At 39.8% G+C, this 26,038-nt stretch overlaps 1 protein-coding gene across 1 annotated transcript in view; it reads right to left on the bottom strand.

The window, feature by feature from the left end:
* Positions 1 to 26,038, bottom strand: part of SERGEF (secretion regulating guanine nucleotide exchange factor) — a 152,919-nt gene that overhangs the window by 54,816 nt on the left and 72,065 nt on the right. The window contains 1 exon segment of the mRNA XM_050335845.1: positions 12,881 to 12,917. Coding sequence (XP_050191802.1) covers positions 12,881 to 12,917 — 37 coding nt within the window.

Raw genomic sequence — 26,038 nt, 5'->3', positions numbered from 1 at the left:
TGAGCATTCAGCACTCTCAGCTGTGGAGCCTGCAGGGTCTGCACCTCCAGCAGACAAAGGCCTGTTGATTTCTGCTGCCCTTACCACAAAGAGCCAACCAAATTCCAGCTATAAAGAAAGCATAGGCACATTTACTATCATTATTTTGTAGGTGACTGCACAGTCATACTTTGATACATCAAGCCAAACTATCAAAAACAGTCCTGATGGTCTCTAATCCTTAACTCTCCTGGGCAGAGATCACCAGCTGTGGACACAGTCCCTAAGGGTGAAACTCGGCAGGCTCGTTTCTAGAGAAGACAATTACCAGGTTGGAGCTCCAGCCCTGGGGACTTGAATGAATGCACAAAGTCCCTGTAAGAAGTTTATTGTTCTTAGTCTTTAACTGCTCACATTGAATTTGCAAGTCAGGCATCAGGCAGAAGCAACCACAAGATCTTCGCAGAGGGAAATAATGCTCAAAGTTAGAAAGCAATGGCTTCACAAAGCACAAGAAAGCTAATAACTGGAAACACAGTTTCTGGAAATACAGAAATACACAGTCTCTGAAGCGAGATATTTCAAAATAAGGTACATTTTGTACTTCAGAAGACTTACAGAGCATCCGTTACAATTATAATGCTTCACTGGTAGCTACCCTAATTACCTAGAGAGGAGAAAAACCACCAGCCCCACTCTCGTTCGATTTCTGGCATTTAATTTGCTTGCTGGGGAATCTCTTTGCTTAATAGGTATTTATGCTACTTTCCTTGCAGAGAACATGTTGCCATGGAGCACTGATCACAGGCACTAGTAAGTGATTCTGCCTTTTTGAACTGCGCAGTCTTCACTTGAGGGAGTGTATCCTACTACATGTCAGCCTTAACCAGGTACAGAGGGCAAAACTATAGCAAGCAGGGATTATATTTGTTTTGATTTTAGTGAATGGTCTCATCCAGTAGCTGCTCCTAAAAGTCTTCCCCATTTTTCACTGGCACTTTGCTTTGACAGAATGGAGTTTCCTTTCCTTAGAGTGAGAAGGAGCAGATGGGAGAAGGAGGAGGATCCAAGCAGACAGAGAAGTATTGCACAAGACACATGCTGAACTTGTCAACAGAACAAGATTTCTTTACTACAGCGCTTAAAAAAATTAAAGTGGCTGCTTCTTTATTCCACAAATCTACAAGAGCTATACAATAACATTCAGGCATTTTTATTTTAGGGTATCCAGAATTTACCTAGGAAGAATCTTGCCTTGCAGTTAACTTGATCAACAGTGTAGTAGCGAGACTGAAGGAAATCTGAGTGACATCTGAGTGACAGCAAACCATCATACTACTCCTGCTATAAATGGCAGGCAACACAAGGCTTGGATGTAAGCAGAATACATTTGGATTCCTGCCTCCTTTCATTGGTTGGTGGCAAGATGAGTCTCAGGGCCAAAAAAAAAAAAAAATCTTAAAAATAGGTTGAGTGATCTCAGAACAGCAAGGATATCAAAACCTGATACTTTTAACATTTTTTCTCTTTTGGGTCTACAGAAAAGAAATTCATGTGAGCATTAAGGTTATGACTGGCGAGATGCTCCCAAAAAAAGCAGCATAGACTAGCAACCCTGACCCTGTTTCCAATCTGGCACAGGGAGCTTTGCAGCTGCCTTCTTCCTGCCTGGCACTTCTCTGTGGGAGAGGAATAGAACTGCACTGCTGGGATTAAAGGAAGACTCCAGTTTAAATAAACATATCTAAAAGTAGCCTCTGGTATGAAAACTTTCATTGCCCACCAGGAAGTCCTGAAGTAGAGGAGACTACAGGCTTGTTCAGTTACCACAAATCATATGGTGAGAGGCCTGTCCAACAACTCATGGTAGAGCACAGAGACTGGTGAGACTTTTTACGCTCCTCTGTACAGAAGTAGCACAAATAAAGTACTTACTTTTCTTGCCTAAGCAAATATCTGCTTCTCAGAAAAGGCCAGAATCACCCATGAGAGGAGTTTGCATCATAGAGAACCAGTGAGTGCTACAAATATTTCATACATAACACATCCTCCTGCATGTTCAGTGTGAAGTACACATTAACAGGATGAATTCATATGCAACTGGTATTTCTAAAATAATTCCATTAGGAGGCCTAGATTATAGAACTCCCCTTAAAGTAAAAGTCACAAATTTGACCTACTATATTATATCAGCAGGGAACAGTAACAAATTATGAATTATTCCTATCAAAACTAGGGAATAATTTATTTTACAGGAGTTGCAAGTAAGCATTTATTAAATCAATATCATAAAAAAATACACATGGTGGCAAATAGAAGAGCCCCCATGATTCTGTTAATACAATAAAATTCAGCAGGCTACACTGGAAAACAGTCCTTACCCCTTGAGCATACATACATCTTTCATTATTGACACATCACACACCAAGTGTCCCATGTGCTCATGTAGAAGCACAGTGAGTTTCAGGACTTTAAGAAGCACACACTTAATCTCATTCAATTTGAAAAGACCTTAAAAAGTTTAGAACTAAAAAAAAAACCAACCAACCAACCAAACAAACAAAAACCAAACTAACAAAACCCAAAACATTCCCCCCCCCCCCAAAAAAAAAAAAATAGTACAAGAGAAAGCACACAAGAGGAAGCAGTTCAGGGGGAAAAATAGGAAGTTTGAAAGCCAAAGCAAACATACCTTTCAAGCCAAGTGAGCTCCCTACTGAAAATTATATGGATTAGTGTAGCTTGTCATCCCGCCCATTTTCTGAGATGTCTCAACTCAGCAAGATAGCAGCTGGTGGCACTGAAATCAAAGGCATAGGAAAGCCAACCCCCAGTTTAATATCTTAGACATTCACAGCAAAGCATCTGCTTACTTGTTCAGTCTCTTGGCAACTCAGATTTGTCACCAAGGTCATGACAGATTAAATATTTTTAAAAAATATCAAAATGCCTAAAGAAGGGGAAGTGGAGGTGATTAATGATGTATCCTGATAGAATAATTTTCCCATGTTTGGTTGAACTGTTGCTCTGAGCATCATCCACAAGGAGAAAAAAAGAAAAGAAAACTTATCAAGTTCAGCATCCTTTCTATTCAAAATTCTTAACTGACAGAAATTCTTTCCTACTGAGAAAAATGGAAACTGAAATCTTCTACCCATGTATGTCCTTCACTCATCATAAAAGGATTGTGTGTCTTGCATTACAAAAAGTATCATTGCCAGTGGCACTCTGGGGGATTTAGAACAGCCTGATTCTCTTTCACAAGGTGAATAAGAGGAGATTGGTGAACAGCTGATAGGTTTTTAAGTCACTAGAACTGCAGGTCACATAATATCAAAACTGAGAATCTGCTACATTTTGCAAAATTCCAGAGAGGAACCCAGGCCTGGGAGGACCAAAGGAAGGGCCATAAAGAACATTGGAAGTCACTCTCATAGCTGGGATAAGCATCAGAAATTTCACTGTGATATAGAATTACATGAGCTGGTTGAAGGTATTTCAAACAAAAGGTGTACAAAAGAGCAAATATGGATGCCAAGCTCCCTGGGTGTAACCTCACACTCACAGAAATAGCCCACATGAAAAACAAATAGCAAGTGAATATTACCCGTGTATAAGAACAGAGTTAAAATTGGATTTCATGTTCTCTTTATTGACTGATTTGAAAGTTTCACCTCTTCCACCTCTGGCCTTGGGCTAGTCCTCCCCATCATAATCACTTCGTAGTAATCTAGTAATTTGTTCCAATACAAGGCTACAGAGCAAGGATATAATAAGATGCTAAATCTGCAAAAAAGGGAGAGAGAAAAGAGCTAAACTTGTAACATGAATTCCTGGCATCATGTGAAGGTCTTCCTAGACAACATTTAATTTAGCAAATCAGTGCAAGAATATATACAAACAAAGTTTATGCCAGAATCAATACATCATATATTATCTTCTCAAAAGTAATTATTCCATTACATTTGCAGAGGGGAGAAGTATGTAGGCCAGAAGTAAACTAGGAAAAATGTCACGATCTTGTCTGAAAAATCTACCAAGAAGGACTCAGCATACTGTTTTTTTAAAATCACTAGTTTGGGGGTGGGCGTTGTTGCCGTTTTTGTGGTGATTGTGTTTCTCTGATTTTAAGAACACTGACAGGTGTGCTACCATCTTTAGCAAGTTTAGAGCAATCACAATCAAATACACAGGTAATACAGGCATTTTGCTCCTAAAAGACTGATGGGTACCAAGACCTTTATATGTAGCAGCAGTCTCTCACTTCACTCAGCTTCCTGCTAAAAACAGTTATGTTTGAAACTGTGCCATAAACAAGTATAATATGCTTGACCTGATTCCTGTTTGATTTACTTGATTACCACGAATATATTAACCCTTCTCACTGCTCCACAAGAAATGTTAAATGTGCTGTGCTAAATGTCTCTTAAAACCCTGTTCGTGCAGCTTTCAGTCCTTCTCGCTTTCTCACTGTTCAAATAAGCCCAACAATCTAAAAATAAAATTACGTGAGGACATTTTTCAGAAATAATAAAAGTCCCAGTTTACCCCGGTTGCTCCTCAGAGACTCCACAAAAAGCACAGGAAAAAGCACAATAGTGAAATGAGTCTCAAAAGCATTTTTTATTTTAATTACTTTGTTACCTCCCTTCCATAAAGAAGCACTTGAATGAAACAAGTTCAAAAAGCAAGGACAAGTAAAGGGTAATTTTTACAAATATGCCAACTTTTAATCTCTGGTTTGACTTTTTTTCCTGCGATTTTTTTTTTAAATGCTTATCCCTCTTAAGCCAATGATTTTTAATAAACTGCTTTATTTTGACCCTGAAAGTTTGCTCTAGGCTTGAAAGCTTGAATGGCTTCTACTTTGTTATTTGTAAGTAAAATAATCTTGCTTGCCAGCTAATACCTCCAGATTTTCTCTTCTAAAATTTCCACTACCTTCAAGTTCAAAGTCCTAATTCCTAAAGTGGGAAAAGAGGATCTGCCCTTATGGAAAGGTAGAGAAACAATTCCCCATCCCCTTGGTTTATAAAAGCTTCAGGAAGCCTGCTTTAATGCGTGCATTTAGTCCCGTGCAATTACAGCCATAGAGAGCACGTGTGTGTTGTCCCAGAAGTGTCCTTGTCTCCTCACCAGCCTTGCAATACTTCACATGTATCCCTACAACATCATCTCTCAGACCTATGTCACTATCAGCATCCCTGCCTTCAGCTTTGGGTTTTAAAGGATTTTTCTGACCTTCGTAACTAAAAGAGAACAGTAAAACCATGTGACCAAAATGCACTGCAAAATCCAAAAACTGGGCAGCGAGGGTGGCTTTGAAATGTGCATTTGTGAAAAATCCCAACCCATAGTCAAGCCAATCTCAAAAGCATAAAAAATTCCTACATAAGATGCTTTTATTAAGCAAAAAACTATCTAAAGTATTCAAGGTAGTGTTAATAAGACACACACACAAAAAAAACTATCAGAAGAAAAAAGCTTCAGAGATTATTCCCTTATAGCCAGGTCAGAGATACTTACTTGTGCACTGACAGCAAAACTTCTTAGTGCTCCATAAAGGATCTGGATAGTGACAACACACAAACACATAGGTGTCAACCTGAGGTTCTACAGCAAGATATTCCATCCTGGTGAGCCACAAACCCCACAGCACTGTCAGGGCACTCCTCACACCAGCTTTCTAAATATAAACCACCTTTCCCTCCTGCCAGCCATTGAACTGCAAAATTTCTCCTCAATGATACACTTAGAAGTTTAAGTGTTGAGGTCACTGCATGTAGAGAACCCAGAATTACCAGCACAGCTTACTTCAGCGCTGCTCAGCAGGATGGTACTGAAGCCTTAATTTGTTAACCTTCCAAGTGCTTTCAGCTGCTTTGCTGGCCTTGTGCTTTTACCTGGGTGAGCATCTCTCCTCCATGCTCTGGATGACTCCCCGAAGCTCAATATATGTCCTTCCTTTTATTTAATTTTACAGCTAACAAACGCTTAATCTCTCTTTGGTGAGCAAGGGTGCCTATTTTTGTTACTTCTGTTTGCTTCCTTGAAAACTCAGATAAATATGCCTTAGATATATTGAATATATTTTTCTTCTGCTTTAAAGTAATTGCTCTGCTTAGAGCCTGCAAGTAAACAAATATGATAAAATCTAATTTGTTTTCTAAATACTTAGTATCCATGCAGTGAACCCTCTGACAAAGGACTGAATGCATCAGTACTGCAGCCCCCACTCCTCAGAGTGTCCTGTCTTTCCCAGTTTTCCAAAACCAGGTGGAATGACTTTTCACCTGCAATGAAAGGCTCTAATCATTCTGCTTCAAGCAGTTCTCGTTTGGTGGCTTCCTACGACAATTATCTCCTCTAACTGCCACTCACAGTTCCAGCTGGATGGTTTTAGCTGTCACCAGAGGTTAATACTGCACTCCTGCCTCTTCCCCATCTTCTGGAGGGTTCTTGACGCTGCAGATTTCTCCCGGTAGATGTGATACAGCGTCTCGGAGGAAACAGAATGACAGCGCACAAGAGCTCAACTCTAGACAAACTCTAAGCTGACACCACGGTGACATGAAAAGTTCAATTAAAAATTTTTGCAAGAACTATGAGCTTTTTATGTAGGAAAAATAACAGCTTTTATCCTCAGAGTCTAAACAGCTCTGTATTTGGTAACAGCAGCAAACCACACTGTAAACAATATGACAGGCACTGCATTATTACCTGTTTATATGCTAAATGATATAATTTAAGATAGAGACACACACACCAAAATTAATTATATTTCAAAATGCCTCTCTGAGGGGAAGTGATTGCAACTATTATTAGTTGTAATGCAGTATTAAAAAAAAAAAAATTCAGATCCAATTACTCTGTGCAGTTCTAAAACACACTCAGAGGCAGGTTTTATTCCAAAGATTTCACAATCTAAATCAACAAGCCACACAGAGAAAAGAGGAAGGTAAACGAAGCATTTTGGAGAGTCAAATCACCCAAAACATGCATCAATTCAGTGACAAAGCCTGGCAGAGAAGGTAGTTTTAAAACTTCGTTTCAGTCACAGAAGCTGCAGTTCAGCCAGATCTTATCCCAAACTCTGGACTTTCTTTCTAGTCAACGCAACCCCATTTTTTCTCGTGGATCTAATTAGCTTTTCACAGCAAAATATCCTTATTTCCTGTAGCCAGCAACCACTGACTTCAGACAATTCAGTTGATATAAAGCTATTTTTAGGCCCATCAGAAGGCTTTTCCAAATGCTCAAATTAGCACTTCCTCATTTCTCTCCTGATCACCTTACACCTACAAATCCATGAGATAGCTGGAAGCTTGACTTTTCATTAGCCCTTGGAAAAGAAACTCTAAGAGATCAGAGGATCAGATTTTGTGAGTATAACTTGCTGAAAATAACAAAAAAATCAGACATTTGAAACTCATTTTCAGCTTCCATCTTACCAGAGGAACAATTAGTTTGCCTGGAGCATGAAGCAGTCTACAGAAAAGAAACACGAAGCGAGAAGATATTTGAACAACACTGTTAGGGCTCACTGTATCTAAACACGACAGGAAAACTGTGATGTCAGATCTGTATCCAGTTTTGTAGAAAGCACTCAGACAGGTGCTCAGGTAATGATATGAGCAAGGCTGCTTTTTTACAATGAATATAACCAAAGCAGCTTACAGTTTGAAGAGCTATTTTAACAGTCAAAGCCACATTAAGAGCTAAATGACATACCGAATGGCTCTGCCAGGGAATAAATTTAGAAGGTCGACATATAACCCACATGAAAATGACAACAGTGATGGTTACTCGAAGTCCTGCCAGGTGCCCTTTAATAAGCAGAGAATGTGATTAGTGCTGCAATGCAAAGAGACAGCGTGCTGCAACATGACTCCATGCTGGTCTGCCAGGAAACCTTTACAATAGAGACCCTGGCTGCACTGGGATTTTTCATGCATAATAGATAAAGCAACAGACTAGCAGATTCAAGCTCCTTGCTGAACACCAGTGCCCTCCACTGTGTATGCTGAATATTCCTCCAAATACTACAGCAACAGAGAGAATTTATGATTTCTCTCTTCATGACAGACTGCTGAGTCCCCCGGGACCAAATGTCAGACACATGACTACATCTGCCGGCTTCGTAGGGCTGCCGCGAACATCTAAATAATACTGTCAGCATAACGCAGAGATCCGTCCATCAGCCTGCACAGCCTCCTCTCCCCATTGGTGCTCACTCTGCCATGGAAATATATCTTTGATAATCTGTTACAGTACTTCCCCGGCTGATGCTTTACACAATAATTCAGTTAGAACCGTGGAACTTTACTAAGAGAATGTAACTCATTAATTAAGAGGTCAGTGGCTCCCACGTAGGAACCCTTCAGTTTCCTTATTACAAAATGTGGAACCAAAGTGTTTGGGATGCCATTAACACCACTAGCACCTCAGGATGTGTATCACCAGCTCCCTAACTTTTGACCACTTGGATCATGTTTGTTTTCCAGCTCATAATTTCTATGTCCTACCAGCATAAGAATATAAAAAAACCCCAAGTTTTAACAGATCACGAAATAACAACCCTTTTTCTGCCTCTCTATCACTACTGCACACTTTAATTCAGATCATTGGAAGCATGACCTGCCATTTGAGTGGAGGGATGTTTTATCCCAATTTCCTCTAAAAAGGCTACTTCCATTAAATTTATTATTGCTGTTTACTCTCCAGCTGGATAAATTCCAGCTTCAGAAGGATGCAAATGCCCATGTCATGATACTTAAAGCTGTGGTTGCACATGAGCCACAGAAAAGACAGAATCTTGAAGCTTGTTCTAAAACACAGTAAACAAAAAAGGCAATGGGAGACAAAACTGACCCTCTTCTAGTAGGGCCTATGATTTAGCAGAAATGTTGAGAAGTGATTTTAAAAATGTTTCGTGACAATGCTGTTGTAGTGAACATTCTGAAACAGTGCTCAGTGTGATCAGTCAGGACCTTGTCTCCTCATACATCACTTGTGCTTCCATGTACAAAACACATTCAGGTTGGGCGGCCACCTTGGTGTTTGGGGTTGGTTAATTAACACTAATTAATTAATGGTGCCCTCTCCCCTGCCATTACTCGTGTGAAAAAAAGCAGTGCTAACTAAGTAACCTAAAAAGAAAAAAAAAGCCAAAGGAGACAGAGACAAGTATCAAATGAGTGACTGCACAACAAAAATAATCACAAAGCCCCCAGATTCTTCCTGTCAACACTCATGCACCACCACTGCCTGCACTGGCACTGCCTCGATGGTGTGGGACGCTACACAGAGGTATCCAAGTCGGGATTTGTAGACTTACCTCACTGCAGGACATTTTAAATCCTCCATGCAAGAAAATAACATAGCCCTGAGAAGTCAGAATTCACTACACTGACTATGAAAGTGCAAGGAAAATCTGTTTGCACTATCTGAAGTAACCACGTGTCCAAACACTTAACATTTTCTAGTATGTGTTTTGAAAAGGGTGACTTGAAAGATCCTCATCTCTCTCTTCCAAACACAAAATTCCCCTTTGAAGGCTACTTTAAAGCTGGTCTTCAACTGAAACGAATTAGCTTTCAAAACTGTTTTAAAACTGTTTCTAAAACAATCACTTTTCCCTACAAATCCTCCAGTATCTTTTGTTTAGAAGATTTTTACTGGTTTATACAAGTTGAGAAAATTACCAAAAGCAAGACCAAAAGGGATATTATGCATTACTGAGGTTTTGGGGAGCCCGACTACAGAATTGCCATCCTTGTAATGATTTTTTTTTTAATTTAACTACTTCAAAGAAATAAAAATTTCAGTTTTTCATTTTAATAAAAATAAGATATTTGCATTTGGAGGTTCTTCAAAGCATTCTGTCTTGTGCCCTGTGGTTGAAGCACAGTTAAGGCATTGTTGCATTTTATAGCATCTCTACTTCTGCATAGTTGATTATTTAAGTTGTAGCAGTACTTGAGCTGCATGTGCTATGCTAAGTGTTCTCTTAAAAAATAACTATTCTCTTTTACAAAAAAAGAGGGTCAAAGAGCCTCGTCCATAAATACCATTTTTAAACACATTTTAGGGTAACAATCAAACCTCCTTACTTTTTCAGTATTGAAGACACTATAGACTCACAAACCTGGAAAAGCTCAACTTTGTCACAGTGATTTAGTTTCACTGTGTACTGCAGGCATTCAAAGATTCTGTCTTAGGATCACGAAGTTCACCACTAACACTGCAGTACCACACTCAGGTAGAAAAGCCGCCTTTGAAGTGCTCAGTGAGTACACACACAGTTTTCAGTGATGGAAGATGCTTTTCTGATACGTCAAAAATAGGCTGGCTGCCATGATGATTAATCCTTGACTGAGGTGAAAAGCGCAAGGTCTTTTCTTACAAGGCAGGGATTTTTGTTCTCAAGTGAAAAGTCACACAAACACAAAAAAACAGTATGTACAAATTTGAGAATTAATATCACAGGACAACCCCAAAGCAAAACACAAATGTCTTTTTGCCAGGGGCTAGAATTGAAAATGTTTACACTTCTTCATATACTAATATCAACGTTTAACTCACTGAGTTTAGAAAAATAGGTAAACTTTGAGACAACCCATGTCTCATTGTGCTTCTTATCAAATATTTTCCTGATGATCACATAAAAACTGAAATTCTACCCATTTTGCCACAAAAAAAAAGGGAGTAAGTGCTGTCACAGTGAAGAGAACAGACAAATTTTGCACTGAGCTCGTTAGAGGAAAGCAAGAAAATAGAATTCAAATAACTGAACCATACAAATGGATGCAGACTATATAAAGTAACATGAAAAAAACTAACTGCTTGCTAGCCCTACAAATCAAATAGCTTGTATCCCCAGAAAGATGATTGGAACACTACCTCAGCATTTGTGGAATGAATCATAAATCTAGCTTCTGTCTTAAAAATGCTTCTATTTAAAAGATGATGCAACAAAAAAAAAAACCACCAACGCATTTGTATATACAGCCAGAAATAGTGACTTGAATATTATACTGTTAAAGGCTTTTCAGTTTACCCTTCATATCGAATTTGAGTTATTTCAGTTTAAAAGTAAATCATTCGAGCATTTACTAATTAATAAAAACGTTCATGATATCATTGATCTAAATAAACTCTGCTTGAATGATAAGTTATTAGAAAATTGTGCAATCAAGTAGACACATTCATGGAAATCCGTGTGATATCTTTAAGGGCTATAACAGCTGACAGCTTTGAACTAAGAGTGACCAGTGATGAGAAAAATCCTACCACAGAAAGTTCTAAAAAGTCAACCTTTCAAAAGGTTGTGTAAAAATTCATTTGGGGGATAAATTGTATCACAGTTCTTCAGCTCAAAAAATTTGCAACATCACATTTCTGTTGTCCTTAAAATAAAATTGACTAGCTTCCAGCACTGATAATTTCCCCATTGAATTCAATAAGCATAGCACACAGCTTAGAAAGGCATATGATGTTCTTTACATATGCAAAGTTCTTAGTTTATTGTAACTTTCTCCCAGAATTTCTTTCCCCAACCCATTTTTTCCAGAGATTTCTGCCTAGAAGGCAGAAAGCTTAAAAGGACATAAGGAGAGAGAAGGTTGTTCAAACTCAATGCTTTGCTTTCATGCACACTGGAGGAATCTGCCAACAGTACACTTTTACTTCATCAATTCAGCAAGAAACAAGATTGCTCTTCAGTCGACATTCAGAAGCACCAGCCTGACAATTAATACAGGCATGTGACACCGAACAAGTAGGGAGAAGACAAAGGGAAAATCTGTTCTTAAATCCAGCCACAAGCTAAGTAGAACTTAACAAGTTCACTACAAAGTTTAACTGGAGAAGGATAATTGGAAAATATACTACATATATGGAAATATACTTTATATACAGAACGCCACCTCTGTGGCCACTTAACAAAACCTAAAAAATTAGAGCATGGAATGCAGGCTGGACACCATAGAGCTGCTTTCTCTACATTTGTCATACCACACTTATACAAAATTAGGAAATTCTTTACTTAGTACCTCAATGCATCAGTCATGGCAATCAAAAATACCTATGTGGATGGAGTGCTGAACTGAAACTTAGAAGACTGTTTCATTTCCAGCTCTGATTAGCATAGAATTCTTTTCTTCATCTATCTTGCCCTGACTATTAATGGGGATAATTATGCCGACCTCATTTTTAAAGCACTTGAAAAGCTAGTTAAAAATTTTCTTAAACAAGTAATTCTAAATAATAGCAAACGTATCAAACTTCAGTTATCAACTCATCACATGAAAGCAAGGATCTGATTGTTCCTGGAATTAGTACACAAAATTCAATTTCTCCATCGACATTAGCTTTCTAGTACTTTCATCATTATTACAACAGCTGCATTATACTAAAATGCACTAAAAAACCTAACTACCACTGACTGACATTTTGAAGATTTTCCAAGCTCCGAGCTACAAAAGGCCCAGGCTTTTTTTTTTGTCACTGAAAATTTCCATGTTAATAATTTCAATCTTGTTAAACAAAGATACTTTTGACCAGCTTCAGCTTAGATGCTGTTCTGAATCTCCAGACTGAATTGTTGCAATGGCTCCAGTCTCAAAGAGGTTGTAGCACTTTGCAAATGTATTTGGCTGTTACATCCATCAACCCCTCTCTCCTTACAGGGGCTAGTCTACAAGGACACATTTTCATCATCACCACTTATGTCATCGGATTCTCTCCTTCTCTCCTCCATATCTGTATGTTACTGTCCTCCTTTCAGCTGCACACAATGCCCTAATCACTCAGTATGTTTGATGTGCACATTTTTCTTTCATCTTGTGCTACTAAAAATGAAGAAAGGTGAGAGGATTTGTTATAAAATTAAGCTACTTACCAACTACTGCAAGATTATGCTCTGAGCCACATGCAATCTGAAAAAGAAATATGAATGACTAAATGAGAACCTGCTCACCAGTAGGAAAACAGCCACAATTATGACAGGAAATTAAAAATTAACCTGAAACAAACATCTACACTTTGTAGGATGCAAAATCAAGGTTTAAGAGCTGTCACTCTTAAACGAAATTTCATTTGTAACCTCACTTAGGGGCTCAGTGGGAGGGGGGGTATGTCTGTTTTGTTAATAGAGGCTTTTGTTTTCCAAATCTAGTCACTACTGACATTTCAACCCTCTGAAGCAAGACTAGTCACAATTCTACAAAACGATCACACCCTTGAAAACATTCACTGGATCCAACAAGAGCAAAAGCACATTAAGCATTTGTGAGCTCAGAGCCACAGAGACAGCTGGGATTCAAAAGGGTGATGAAGATCTCCATTTCTCCTATCCACACTGTTTTTCCAGCTGATCCCTGGAAAACTGCTCAAAGTATACAGGCTCAGTGTGTTAAACCTGAATTGATATGATCCCTATGGCCATTTGACTAACATGAAGAAAAACTACCATAGAACTCAAATCTTCTATTAGGTCATTAATGATGGAAATCAGTTATTAATTTCTTTTCAAAGCAAACTCATAGTCAATGCATTTTTCTTTCTTTGCAGCTGCTGTGAACGTGTCTGATGTTTAAACTGCTTTACCATATATCACGTAGTGTCACCGAGTTCTCTTAAGTTCTTCACAGATGATGGTAACACAAGCACCAAGAGCAGCCCTCTGTCCTACTGCAAGGGCTTCTCTTTCCCATTGAATTCTTTCTCAATGTCACTGCTGGCATAATTGTCTTATGCAAGAGACAGATATCACTTTACACAAGGTTACTTTGCTGAGTGTCCTCAAGTTTTTAATTTAAATAAAAGCAACCCTCTCAAAATCCTGTATCTTGTTCACTGTCTTGCATGCACTTGCCCATTACACCTACTACTGGGCAGGAGAAAATTAATAAGCACATTCTTCTTGAAGTATATTTACAATGGTAAAATATAATACAGAAGTATATGCCCAATTATTTTTAAAAAACAGAGGTCCACACCATCAAAATTTTATATGGTTTTGTGCATGCATAACTTCATCGTTTTTATGGCCAGAGAAACAGCCATAATCATCTCAGTGGCTGCAGAACATAAAACCATGGAAGTTAATAAAACAGATCTTTTACTCAGCTTACTGTGCTTGAGTATTTATTAGAGAAGAAACATCCAAAGACTGACACACAGACTAGTTTGAGCACTTGTGTTACAAATTAACACCTCAGTCATGACTGTGCACAACCTACCCGCATCACAACTGTGACATAGAAATATCTGGGCAATCCCCACAAAACACTGGCAAGGAAGACAAAAAAGACTCTTTAGGATAGGGCTGCTTAGCCAGCACAGTAAAGCATTTGGGAAAACAGGAAAAATAATTCAAGACACAGGACACATGGCCTCATCTTCAGAAAATTCAAGACAGAGCAGCAGGAAAAGCAATGTAATACAAGAGCACTAGCAGGATTGCATCAAGTCTTTTATCCCACAATATTGCAGACAGGAGAAACTCTGAATCCTGACTGTTAAATGCATAAATCATCAGCATATCCAAGATCACTATCCTCACCACAAGACAGAGCCCTACACAGGAGCTAGGCTGGTTCCTAATGCCTATTCACTGGCTAATGCTCTCACCTGTACTTCCCAAGCTTAAAAGCTGATGCCATGGAAACAAGATCCACACATGGAAACACATGAAAAGCCTTTCTAGCAAAAAAGCAAATTCTCATCTTCACCAAGTGCTGAAAACTGGATATACTGGAGCTGCCACTAATAAAATAAATAAATTTTATCTGAGGTGTGAATAATCCTATCTTGGGTACTTCCCCAGGAAATACTCTAACAGAGGCACAGATTCAAAAGCATCAGCACCAAAGAACTGCTCAGGCTGGTGGCTGATGCTGCCAGGACCCCCTTCAGAAACACTACATTAAAAAAAAAAAAAAGCCCCAAACAAACATTCCCTGACAAAGAAGCATTTTCTTTCTACATGTAATAGAAGTATTTATAGAGCCTGCAAGTCAGATAAAAGAACGCTGGTGATCTCATACAGCTTTGCATGCTATTCATGCAGCTGTTACTCTGCCCACCATTCAGAGCCTCCCACTAGCCAGCTATCAGGTATCAGGTTGTAAGGGAGTCAATCCAGTCGAGGAACTCCTGTATCACACAGACTGGGCACTGCTGGGAAGCTGCCCCCACGGCAGCCACTCATGGCCAATGCACTGTGCGCACACACTCACTACAGCTCTGGGGCTAACGGGGTACAAGCAAAAAGGGCAAAGCATCAGTGACTACTGCTGCCTCACCCCTTCTGGGTGGGTAAAAGCCACCTCAGTGGAAGTGCCAGCTTTGCTAAAAATGACTGAAGTCAAACAAAATCACAAGCTGCTGAAGGCAGTGGATTCACCTTCGACGGCCCAGAGCAAGGATATCACGACATGTACCAGCAGCAGTTCTATTCTCCAGAGAAGAATTTGCTAGATTGAGAGCACAAGGTTCACCACAACTCTGCCTTATCTCAGGGTGTCACCAACTGACAACACAGATTGACTTTGGAGGAACCCCCAAATAAAAAAACACTCTTAGGGGACTCTAAAGTTAAGCTTCCTGAAACACCTTATTAACCATCCATGGTGCTTATTACAGCAGACTACACCATCCACCCACAGGATTCCTGCTGGCCAGCACACCTTTTACTCCAGAGCTCAGGAGGGATCACACCACAGAGGTGGAGCCAGGCTGCCACTGCTTAATAAATAGCACTGCCTTGCAGGTATTTCATAACATGTTTTTTACAATAAGCTTTAGAATGGGACACCCCCTTTTCTCCCCCGTGACTCCCCAGAGCAGGCAACAATCACCTAAGAACGACTGATTTACTGATACAAAGACAGACCAGCCAGAAAGCAGCATTGCTGAATAGATGTTTTACGCTTACATTAGATGTAATAAGCTCTGCAGCCAGTGCAGGTCACTGGGAGAAGCCTGGTATTTACTGCAGCAACCATAATTTTCTGGCTACTTCTCTTTAGTTCCCACCCCCAACACGCTGCAGAGAAATTAGATTCCAACAGACATCTGCATGCTTCCAGTGGATAAGTACATTCAGGGATACTTATAAACACACACTAATGCTTTCTAATTGGGCAATAATTTCACATTATGTTTTCATTGAAAAATAAATCATTAATCTTAAAGACAAATCAGAGAGACTGCTACTGAGTGAAGCATTCTGTGAGCTTAAGAAACATGACCCTCTACACAGAGACAATTCATGCTGAAGTTCTCAGTTTGGAGGGAAATCTCAGAAGAGTTGTGAAGAATACTGTGATCTCTATATAAATGATCCCAAAGCATTTGACAAATGTCTATAACGCTGGTAAAAAATGCTTAGGGACCATTTTACTCAGAACTTATTTACCTTATTATCTGTGCTCTTTCAACCACACATAAATTGGTTTTTTCTTCCCTTAAACTGTGTGCTCTCAAGCTGTTTTCTACCTAACAATGGTTGTGGTTCAGATCCATCCATCCATCCATCCAGATTTAACACATGTGGTATAAGCAGCCAAGGGACCAGCATTTTATTAATCATAAATAGTATGATAAATAGCATAAACACAGACATAAGCTGCATGGACGGTGAGGAAAGACCTTAGCACAGCAACCACGAACTCTGGGCAAAACACCAACATCTTTTTGCAGCCTGCCTATATGCTTATGGCCCAGTCCAAACAAAAATTAATTGACTGAATGTAAAATTAGTGGGTTATTCAAAATAGAGAAAATATTTAACTTAAGATTAAAAAAAAATTCTATTTTAAAACACTATATGAAGTAATAAAATAATAACATTTAGTATATACTGTATGAATGTTCCCATATATATGTGTGTGTGTATAAATATATAAAAGAAAATACATGTATTCATATTAGGAAGAGAAGGTTATCTACTAAAGAAGATGTTTATCAGGGGAGAAGGTTCAGAGGAGAGATGAAGGTAAATACAGAGCACCTCCCTCTTCTATCTGGGATAGAGATCTTTCTGATGAACAGCTATCCCTCGTTTCGCTTCCCACAGTCCTATGAGGTAAGACAGTATTGTTCTCACCTTTGGAGACAGCTAGCAAACATACACAGTCTCTTATTGGTTTCAAAAGGTAATTAAGAGACAAAAATACCTTTTGTCAGCCATCCCCTAAGGGACTTCGGAACACGATAACAAAACGAGTCTGACAAGATGTATAAAAATCCAAGTTTCAAGTTAGTACCTTGACCACAAGGCTATTCTTTCTTTTCTTTATGAACTCCCAGGGCTCCAACTTGTACAATCCATCAGGAAAGAGATGCAGGTGTCAGACCTGCAGGCAAAGTCAGTCCCACGCTGCAGCAGAGGGGAAGGGACAGTATGGGGAGGGGGGTGCAAGGAAGAGGCACAGGGAGCTGCACTCACAACAGGGATTGCAGAATCAAAAATCACAAGCAACCAAACATCAGGGTGCCTAGCTGGAACAACAAAAGAACCTCAGTGCCATTTATTTTTGTTTCACTGCCGTATAAGTGCACGTTAATTCCCTTCGGTTACAATTATTTCCCAAAACATGAAAGGCTACGGAGGCTTCCATCACCTCTTAGAGATGAGAGCACAATCTACAAAAACGATTTTTAAGGATGAATGAAGACAGGACATTTAAATTGTGTCCAGATTCTAATCACTATACCATTTCGAACTTTCTAATTGCACCAAAGCACAGCTCTTTTGGGGACAGGGGGCAAGGAAAGGGAAGGAAACTTTCAAAAGGGTGAGCACATAAGTACTTTTATCCAGTATTTCAGCCATGGTATCTCATATCTTTTGACAAATATCACTGAAAGGAAATTGCCAGGGCCAGAAGACGGCAAATTTTATTCATTCTGAGATCAGAGTTCTAATGAAAGGAGACGAGGTGACCCAGAGACTGCAGATCAAAACTTACATAAGACAGGGGAATCTTCTCTCCCAGAGCTGTTCTTCCATGTCCTTGATTAATGTATCGTAACAACAATTTGTACTGTTTGACACACTCAGTCTGACTACATTTGTATGCAGAATTCTATTGATGTGAGAAAAATAAAATAAAATAAAGTAAAAGGAATCTAATTAGCAAAGCTGTCCTGCTTCCAATGATCCTTTACTAGGAACTCTGTGTTCCTCTTCTGGATCATTTGACTCCTGATTGATAAGAAAGCAGTTTGCTAACCTATTCACATTCCTTGGCAAGAACAAGACTAAGTTTAGTTTAATGCAAAACATGCTCGTAGCTGTTGGCTGTAGCAGGTGAAAAGTTAAGAGGGCAAGTGCCCTTATAGCTCATAAGACATTTTCCATTTTTCATCAATCTAATAACCTAATCTTGTGCTTAAGGCAGATTTTTTTGATGTTGTGTGATTTGCTTTTTAGTTTGTATGTAATATTACTTTCTACTCCAACAAGAAAATTCACAACAGGATTTAAACTGAAGCCTGTGCACTAAGTTCTGGAAGAAAACATTCCTTTTTAAGACGCACCTGACCAAAAGCTAATGTGCCACGTAAGTGGACCTTAGCAAGCACGGAGGAAGAGAAGAAGCATTAAGACATTGCCAGGATGCAGTAAACTCTCAAAGAAAGATTTTACAGCACTCTGTAGCTTCCAGAGTTATGACTATGCCCTCCCTGCCTGAAACTAATTCCAAGCCTGCGTCACTTGCAGCACAAGGCTCAAAATGCTTTGTCCCCATGCAGCATTTCCCTTGTTTCTCTACCCACCATTTCACAGTCCCATCTCCTGTGACTCAATTTCCTGCCGTGCCAATTGTCTTACAGTCACCAAATGCCAGTTGGCCAACCCCAAGAGCTTGCCTTTACACTCTCCATGCCATAAATGACGTATGTATATCTCTTTCTCTCTATATATGTACGTCTCTGCACGCATTCCTTCTCTATGACGCCAACCACACAACACCGTCACACTGCTGTGCTATCCACTGACTCACTGAGCACCACACTTCCAGGAACAGCTTTTATGGCTAACAGGGTGCAGTTGCACTTCTGTGATTCAGTTGGTGCAGCTTGGGTCACAAGTGCTTGCAGGAGATGGAAACACTTGTAAGGCCAAAGCAAGAAAAAAACACCAAAAATCCAAAAAAACACACACACACAAAACCAAACAAAACACACAAAACTCCCTATAAAGAACAACACAGGAAAAAACAACCATCAGCAACCAATTAAAAAACAAATAAACCAAAAATCTCCAACCAGCCAAAACAAAACCATATGCCAAAAAAACAATTAATCTTTAGTATCAGGTAGGAAACACCACAACCTCAAAAGAGATCAGACATGGGAGACAAAAATAAAAGGAGGAAAGAAAAGCTAGTTGTTAAAGCAGTCAGCATTTTCATGGAAGGTTTACATCATAGTAACCCAAGTGCACCCACTAAATCTGCTTGAAGACAAGTGTGGTGACACTGAAAAACTGGTCACACTGTGGTCACATTGAAAAAATGAAATATGTACTGTTTGCCCCAAACTGAGGATGGATGGACTGAGATGTCAACATGAAGTAAGATCTGTGTCCACCAAAAAAAAACACCCCTCATCTTTAGATAACTCCAGGACAATGCAAAGGTTACTGAGATCTCAGTAAGAACACTCAGTGGTATTAGGTTTTAGTAGAATGACAAGAATGCAGCCAAGATGAGAGTGATAAAAATCTTTACAAGTCAGCAAGGTCAGCTGGCCCTTCTCCACTGCCTGAAGATTTTCCAATTAGTTCTTGTATCCTTCTTCAGGCAGTTCTCTTACTTCCTTGGGGTTCAGAAAGCATTAGCATCTCTCATTCCAGGAAAATCAAGCTCTGCCACTTTTATATATCCCTCAGCCTCACCAGTCTGTAAAAATTTTCCATTTTTGTAATCAAGACCTCAGCCCCAAACCAATTTTTGTCTGTCCTTTCATCATTTTGAAAATGGACCAAGTCGTGGTCATTCAATTCCAGTTTCTCTCCTGTAACAAGATGTCCATTCAGTCTTTATTATTTTGTGAAAATTAAGACTAAGTATCCCTTGTGATTGATAAAGACATCATTCATCATAGCAGCCCTGACTGGTAATGTGTTCATACTCCTAAACCTACGACTGTGCAGCGCAAATCCCACAAGGCCAAAATCCTCACTAACATTACAGACATCTCTATCCACATCCAAATATGAACAAGTGGAATGCAGTCTTCAGTAGATGCACAGCTTTACCCAAGGGAACTCCTTCACCATTTTTCTCAAAATTACTTTGATTTAGACTGTTTCATCCACAATTCCCATCTCCTTACAGTCCCAGTACCTCTCTCTCCTAAGTTGAATAAGAGGTGCTAAAATGAATACCTTACAATCTATTTAGGTTTGCTTTGGGGACTTCAGCTAGTTTGCTCTTTATTTGAGGCCACAAACACCATTTTGACAGAAGAAATGAAATAAACCAAGACTACAGAAACACAAAGTTTCAGAATCTATTTATACAGTGATTTGACTGTACCATCAACACACACATCCTTAGGATTATTCTGATGTTTTCAGGTCAAGAATTGTAGCTTGTAGCTTGCAAAAAGCCTCACTTGGTATCTGTCTTTTCTTTCTGTGTTTTTGTACATGCCAACAGCAAAAAGACTTTAAGTTCACCATAGCACATAAATGTCATCATTACCTATCTAAATGTGCTAATTTCTAGTACTCTGAACTTAATGAAACGGTTCTGTTAAACAATGATTGCAGACAAACATTCTGACTAAGTACATATTATCAATCATTCTATAGGCTTGGAATAAAAGTCATGACAGCCAGTATTATTTGGCAGCAAAACACTGAATTCCATTTAAACAACTGCTTCCGAGCTCCTTTTGTGGACATATCACTGCAATTTTAAGTTTTTCAACAGAATCTGGGCTTCAAATCTCTTTCCTTGTGGCAAAACAGACCGTCACTTTTAATGCATTTGCAATCTTTTCTGGAATATTCAGTGAAGCTGGGGAGAGAGCAATCAAATGTACATACCATGGGAGCTCTCCCCAGGAACTCAGCTCTCCCCTAACTACGCTGTTACTGCAAGCGATGTCGCTACAGTTCCTCTCCATAACAAACATACTGCAGTGAACTCAGGATACACAGCCTGCAAGATTACACAATAGCACAAACCCTTGCTTGCCTTTTTTTTTTTTTTTTCTGAACTCCAAAGAAAAATAGCGCTTCTTGTAAAGTTCATACCCTCAAACAACTGACTATTCTAACTGCATGCTGTGAAGAGGCAGACAGTGTCCCTAGAAGACCCTCTCAGAGGAGACAAGTGCTGGCAGTGTGGCCGTGGCTGAGGCCATCCTACCCCAGGACAGCAGCCACCCCTTCATTAGCCCTGCCCAGCCGTGCTGCCCAGAGGGAACTGGTCCCATCAGTGTCAGGTCTGACACTGCTGACCCTCCATAACCCTTGTTTTTCAACCATGGTCAGGTTTTTTTGAATCGCCTTATAGTATTTTCTTCTTTTACATGGTTTTCACCCACACTATCCTTCATTAAAAATTGCATCTCAAACACCTGACATTCTTATCAAAAGAATAGCACCGATGATGTCATTATGCAATCCTTCTCTTATTTTACAGAGCAGAGGCTTTTTTGCTTCTGCAATAAGGCAATAAATCCGAATTTATTATAGAATTTAAAACATCTCAGTTTTTCAACTCTCAGCACTGGGATGTGGGAATACCCATTTTCAGAGAAACTGCTAAATGTTCAAGGAAGCTCTCATGCACAATTGGATTGAGTGCTCATTTCTCTGCTAGCCCTGCTGACCTTAGTGCATAATGCTGCTTGCATAAACTGGCAGTACATAAACACAGTGTCACTCAAGAAAATAAATAAAAACCTACTTAATTTCCAAAACATTTTATGTTATTTGAAAGGAATAAGCAGGTTATTCAAAGTAGAGAACCAGTACTGTGTAATATCTTTAGAAGTGTCCCTCATTGGACCCAATGCCACTGGGAAATATTAAGATAACTATCAGCAAGAGTGCAAATCTCTGCCTGATTTCCAGCACGACACTCACTGACCTCTCCCTCCCCCACATATATGCATGTAAAAATAAAAATATTATCAACTTATAGTCAAAAAAACTCACTAGCACATTAAGAACTTCTCCTAAAATATGACAAAATAAACAACAGAGAAAAACAAAAACATTTTTCATACACCAACTACCTCAACTTGAGGACAGAATTTTCTTGGTTCATTTACTTTCCAGAAGAGCTGCAGGCATGCAGTTACCACAGTCTTGTACAAAAACATAAAGCCATGAATTTTGCTGACTGTCTGCTCCTTTACCTCTCCAAATAAATGGTGTTTATGCCTTTAGGGTATCATGTAACTCTGCTCTTCAATGTTGGATTCTCTGTTTCTGTAGCACTTACTAACTTGCTCCCTACAGCAAACTTACTGGAAATAAATAAAATGTGAACTTGCTAAGAGTCCAATGCAAAAATGAATAGAAAAGCTCTTCTGAATAAATAGGGATACCATTTGCAAGGACTCAAACAGAGACTGAGCCTTAATGCTAGACACAAAGGAAGAATTAGGGGGGGAAAACATGTCTGAAGTGACTCTACAGAGCTGATAAAAAGGAAATTTTATTAAACAGCTGAATTATAGAATCATAGAATCCTTCAGTTTGGAAAAGACATTGGAGAACACTGAGTCCAACCATTAATCCAGCACTGCCAAGTCCACCACTAAAACATGTCCCTAAGTGCCACACCTACACAGCTTTTAAATACATGCAAGAACAGCAACTCAACCACTTCCATGGGCAGCCTATTCTAATGCTTGACAACCCCTTCAGTGAAGATTTTTTTCCTAATATCCAATCTAAATGTCCCCTGATGTAACTTGAGGCCATTTCTTCTCTTCCTTTCACTTGAGACATGGTAGAAGAGACCAACCCACATCTCACTACAGTCCCCTTTCAGGTAGCTGTAGAGAGCAAAAAGGTCCCCCCAAGCCTCCTTTTCTCCAGGCTAAACAGCTCCCTCAGCTGCTCCTCACTGGACTTATTCTCTTGACCTTTCACAGCCTCGTTGCCCTTCTCTGGACTCGCTCCAGAGAATGTCCTCAATGTCTTTTTTGTAGTGAGGGGCCCAAAACTGAATGCGGGATTCAAGGTGCAGCCTCACCAGTGCCAAGTACAGCAGGATGATCACTGCCCTAGCCCTGCTGGCCACAATATTGCTGATACAGGTCAAGGTATCATTGGCCTTCTTGGCCTCATTGGCACACTGCTGGCTCATGTTCAGCCAGCTGTTTACCAGCATGCCCAGGTCATTTTCCACCAGGCAGCTTTCCATCCACTCTCCCCCAAGCCTGTACTCTTGCATGGGGTTGTTGTGACCCAAGGGCAGCGACTGAGCCTTGTTGAATCTCATCCAACTGGCCTTGGCCCATCGATCCAGCCTGTCCAGGTACCTCTGTAGAGCCTTCCTGGCCTCCAGCTGATCAACACTCCCACCCAACTTGTTGTTGTCTGCAAACTGACCTTGATCCCCTTGTCCAGGTCATTGATAAAGACATTGAACAGGACTGGCTCCAGTACTGAGCCCTGGAGAACACCACTTGGGACTGACCACCAGCTGGATGTAACTCCATGTTCTGCCACTCTCTGGGCCTGACCATCTGGACAGCTTCTTACCCAACGAAGAGCACACCTGTCCAAGCCACGGTCTGCCAGCTCCTCCAGGACAACACTGTGGGAAACTGTCAAAGGCTTTACTAGTCTAGGTAGACAACATGCACAGCCTTTCCCTCATCCGTAAAGCAGGTCACTTTTTCATAGAAGGGGATCAGCCACATGAAGCAGGACCAGCCTTTTATGAACCCATTTCTGATCCCCTGGTTGTCCTGTACATGCCATGTGATGGCACTCAGAATGATCTGCTCCATGACTTTCCTGGGCACTGATGTCAGGCTGACAGGCCTGTAGTTAACTGGACCCTCCTTCCAACCACTCTTGTAGCTCAGCATCACCTTTGACAACCTCCAGTCAACTGGGGCCTCCCCGGTGAGTCAGGACTGATGATAAATGATGGAAAGTGGCTCAGTGAGAACACCCATGAGTTCCCTCCGTACCCTTGGTTGGATCCCACACAGCCCCACAGACTTGTGTGTGTCTAAGTGGTGTAGCAGGTCACCTACCATCTCCCCTTGGATTATGGGAGTTTCATTCTGCTCCCCGTCTTCCAGCCCAGGGGACTTGGTACTCAGAGAACAACTGGTCTTACTATTAAAGATTGTAGCAAAGAATGCATTATGTAGCTCACCCTTTGTCACTGATGTGTCACCGCCCTATCCAATAAAGGGTGGAGATTCTCCTTAGCCCTCCTTGTGTTGCTAATGTATTTATAGAAATATTTTTTTACTGTCTTTCATGACACTGGCCAGGTTCTAGTTGGGCTTTGGCCCTTTTACTTTTCTCCTTGTATAACCTCACAGCATCCCTGTAGTCCTCCGGAGTTGCCTGCCCCTTGTTCCACAGGTGATAAACTCACCTCTTTTTCCCTGAATTCCAGCCAAAGCTCTCTGTTCTGCCAGGCTGAGTTTCTTTCACCAGCTCATCTTTCAGCCTGCACAGGGACAGCCTGCTCCTGCACCTTTAGGATTTCCTTACTGAAGTGTCCAGCCTTCCTGACTCCTCTGCCCTTCAGGAGTGCCTCTCAAGGGACAATGTCAACCAGGCTCCTAAACAGGCCTATGTCTGCCCTCTGGGAGACCAGAAATAGCAGCTCTGTTGTCCCCCTTCCTTACTTCATTTCCTATAAAGGAAACAGGATGGATAGCAAAGGTTCTGCAATGTGGATTCATTTAGAGTTCTTGAATCAAAACTCCAGAAGAAGCTAAGAAAAACTGATAAATGGGCAAGACTGAGACAGACAAAATTTACTGTGGTCAAGTACAGCATAACAAATCTTCCTGGATACTAAAAAGAATCATTTACTCTTCACATTTAGAGACAGAGTCTAAATTAGTCAGAACCTCTCAGGGGAACTATCTAGCATCACTGTGGACGATGCACCAGAAATATCCATTCAATATGTAACAGCAACCCCAAGAGTAAGAAATTAGATTAGTTTAGTCCTAAAGTAGACAAACAGTCCAGATAACTTTTTTCTTTAATACTAATGGCATCACTGGAAACACATATATTTCATAAAGACTTGGATTACTGGTGATATTTCTAGGATCTCTCATAGTCAGTTTGTAATTTTTTAATGCTTTTTCACTTTTTTAGTTGTTGTTATAGTAAGTATTTATATAATACTTATATAATACTTATATATTATATTATATATATATATAATATATATAAAAAATATATTATATTTATATAATGTATTTATATAATTTCCTGATCAGAATGCCACACACTGTTTAGGCAACTGCCCGACAAAAAATTCAAGTATATTACAGCTGCATTTGACATTGACACATTTATCAAACTTTTATCTCATAAAAAATAGGTATCACATTAGTCTGACAAGATATATTTTCCATAGTCACATACTCACTGCAAGCAACTATATCATCATCCTTTAAACTTTTATTGATCAAAATTCATGTCAGCCACACCATTATTTAGCTAAGGCAAATACCAGTCTGACAGGCCTAAAATTATCTGATTCATTTTGTTCACACTGGCAGGGCATTGTCTTTCAACCAGCCTTCTGAAACTTACTGGGCATTCTGGAAAAAATTATCAACATCAGAAACCTATACAGCACTTGGACCATCTCTCCCAAAACTCTGAAAAGAAAAGGCATCAGTCTTGATTTTTAAAATTCTATCTCTCGAGGCTGAAAAAATGCTCATATGGAGAAGGGAATCTCATCACTTCATGATACTTCTGCTTTTTCCTTCAAATGCAAAATATAAAATACTATTAACATAAAATTTGCCTTGGTAGGGTTGGATGTTTTGCCAATAGACATATTTAAGAAATTTTAGT

This window comes from Myiozetetes cayanensis, unplaced genomic scaffold (assembly GCF_022539395.1).
Source record: "Myiozetetes cayanensis isolate MyiCay16 unplaced genomic scaffold, myiCay2020 scf6-25, whole genome shotgun sequence".
NCBI classification, from domain to species: Eukaryota; Metazoa; Chordata; class Aves; order Passeriformes; family Tyrannidae; genus Myiozetetes; species Myiozetetes cayanensis.
This window is presented reverse-complemented; position numbering and strand designations above follow the sequence as displayed.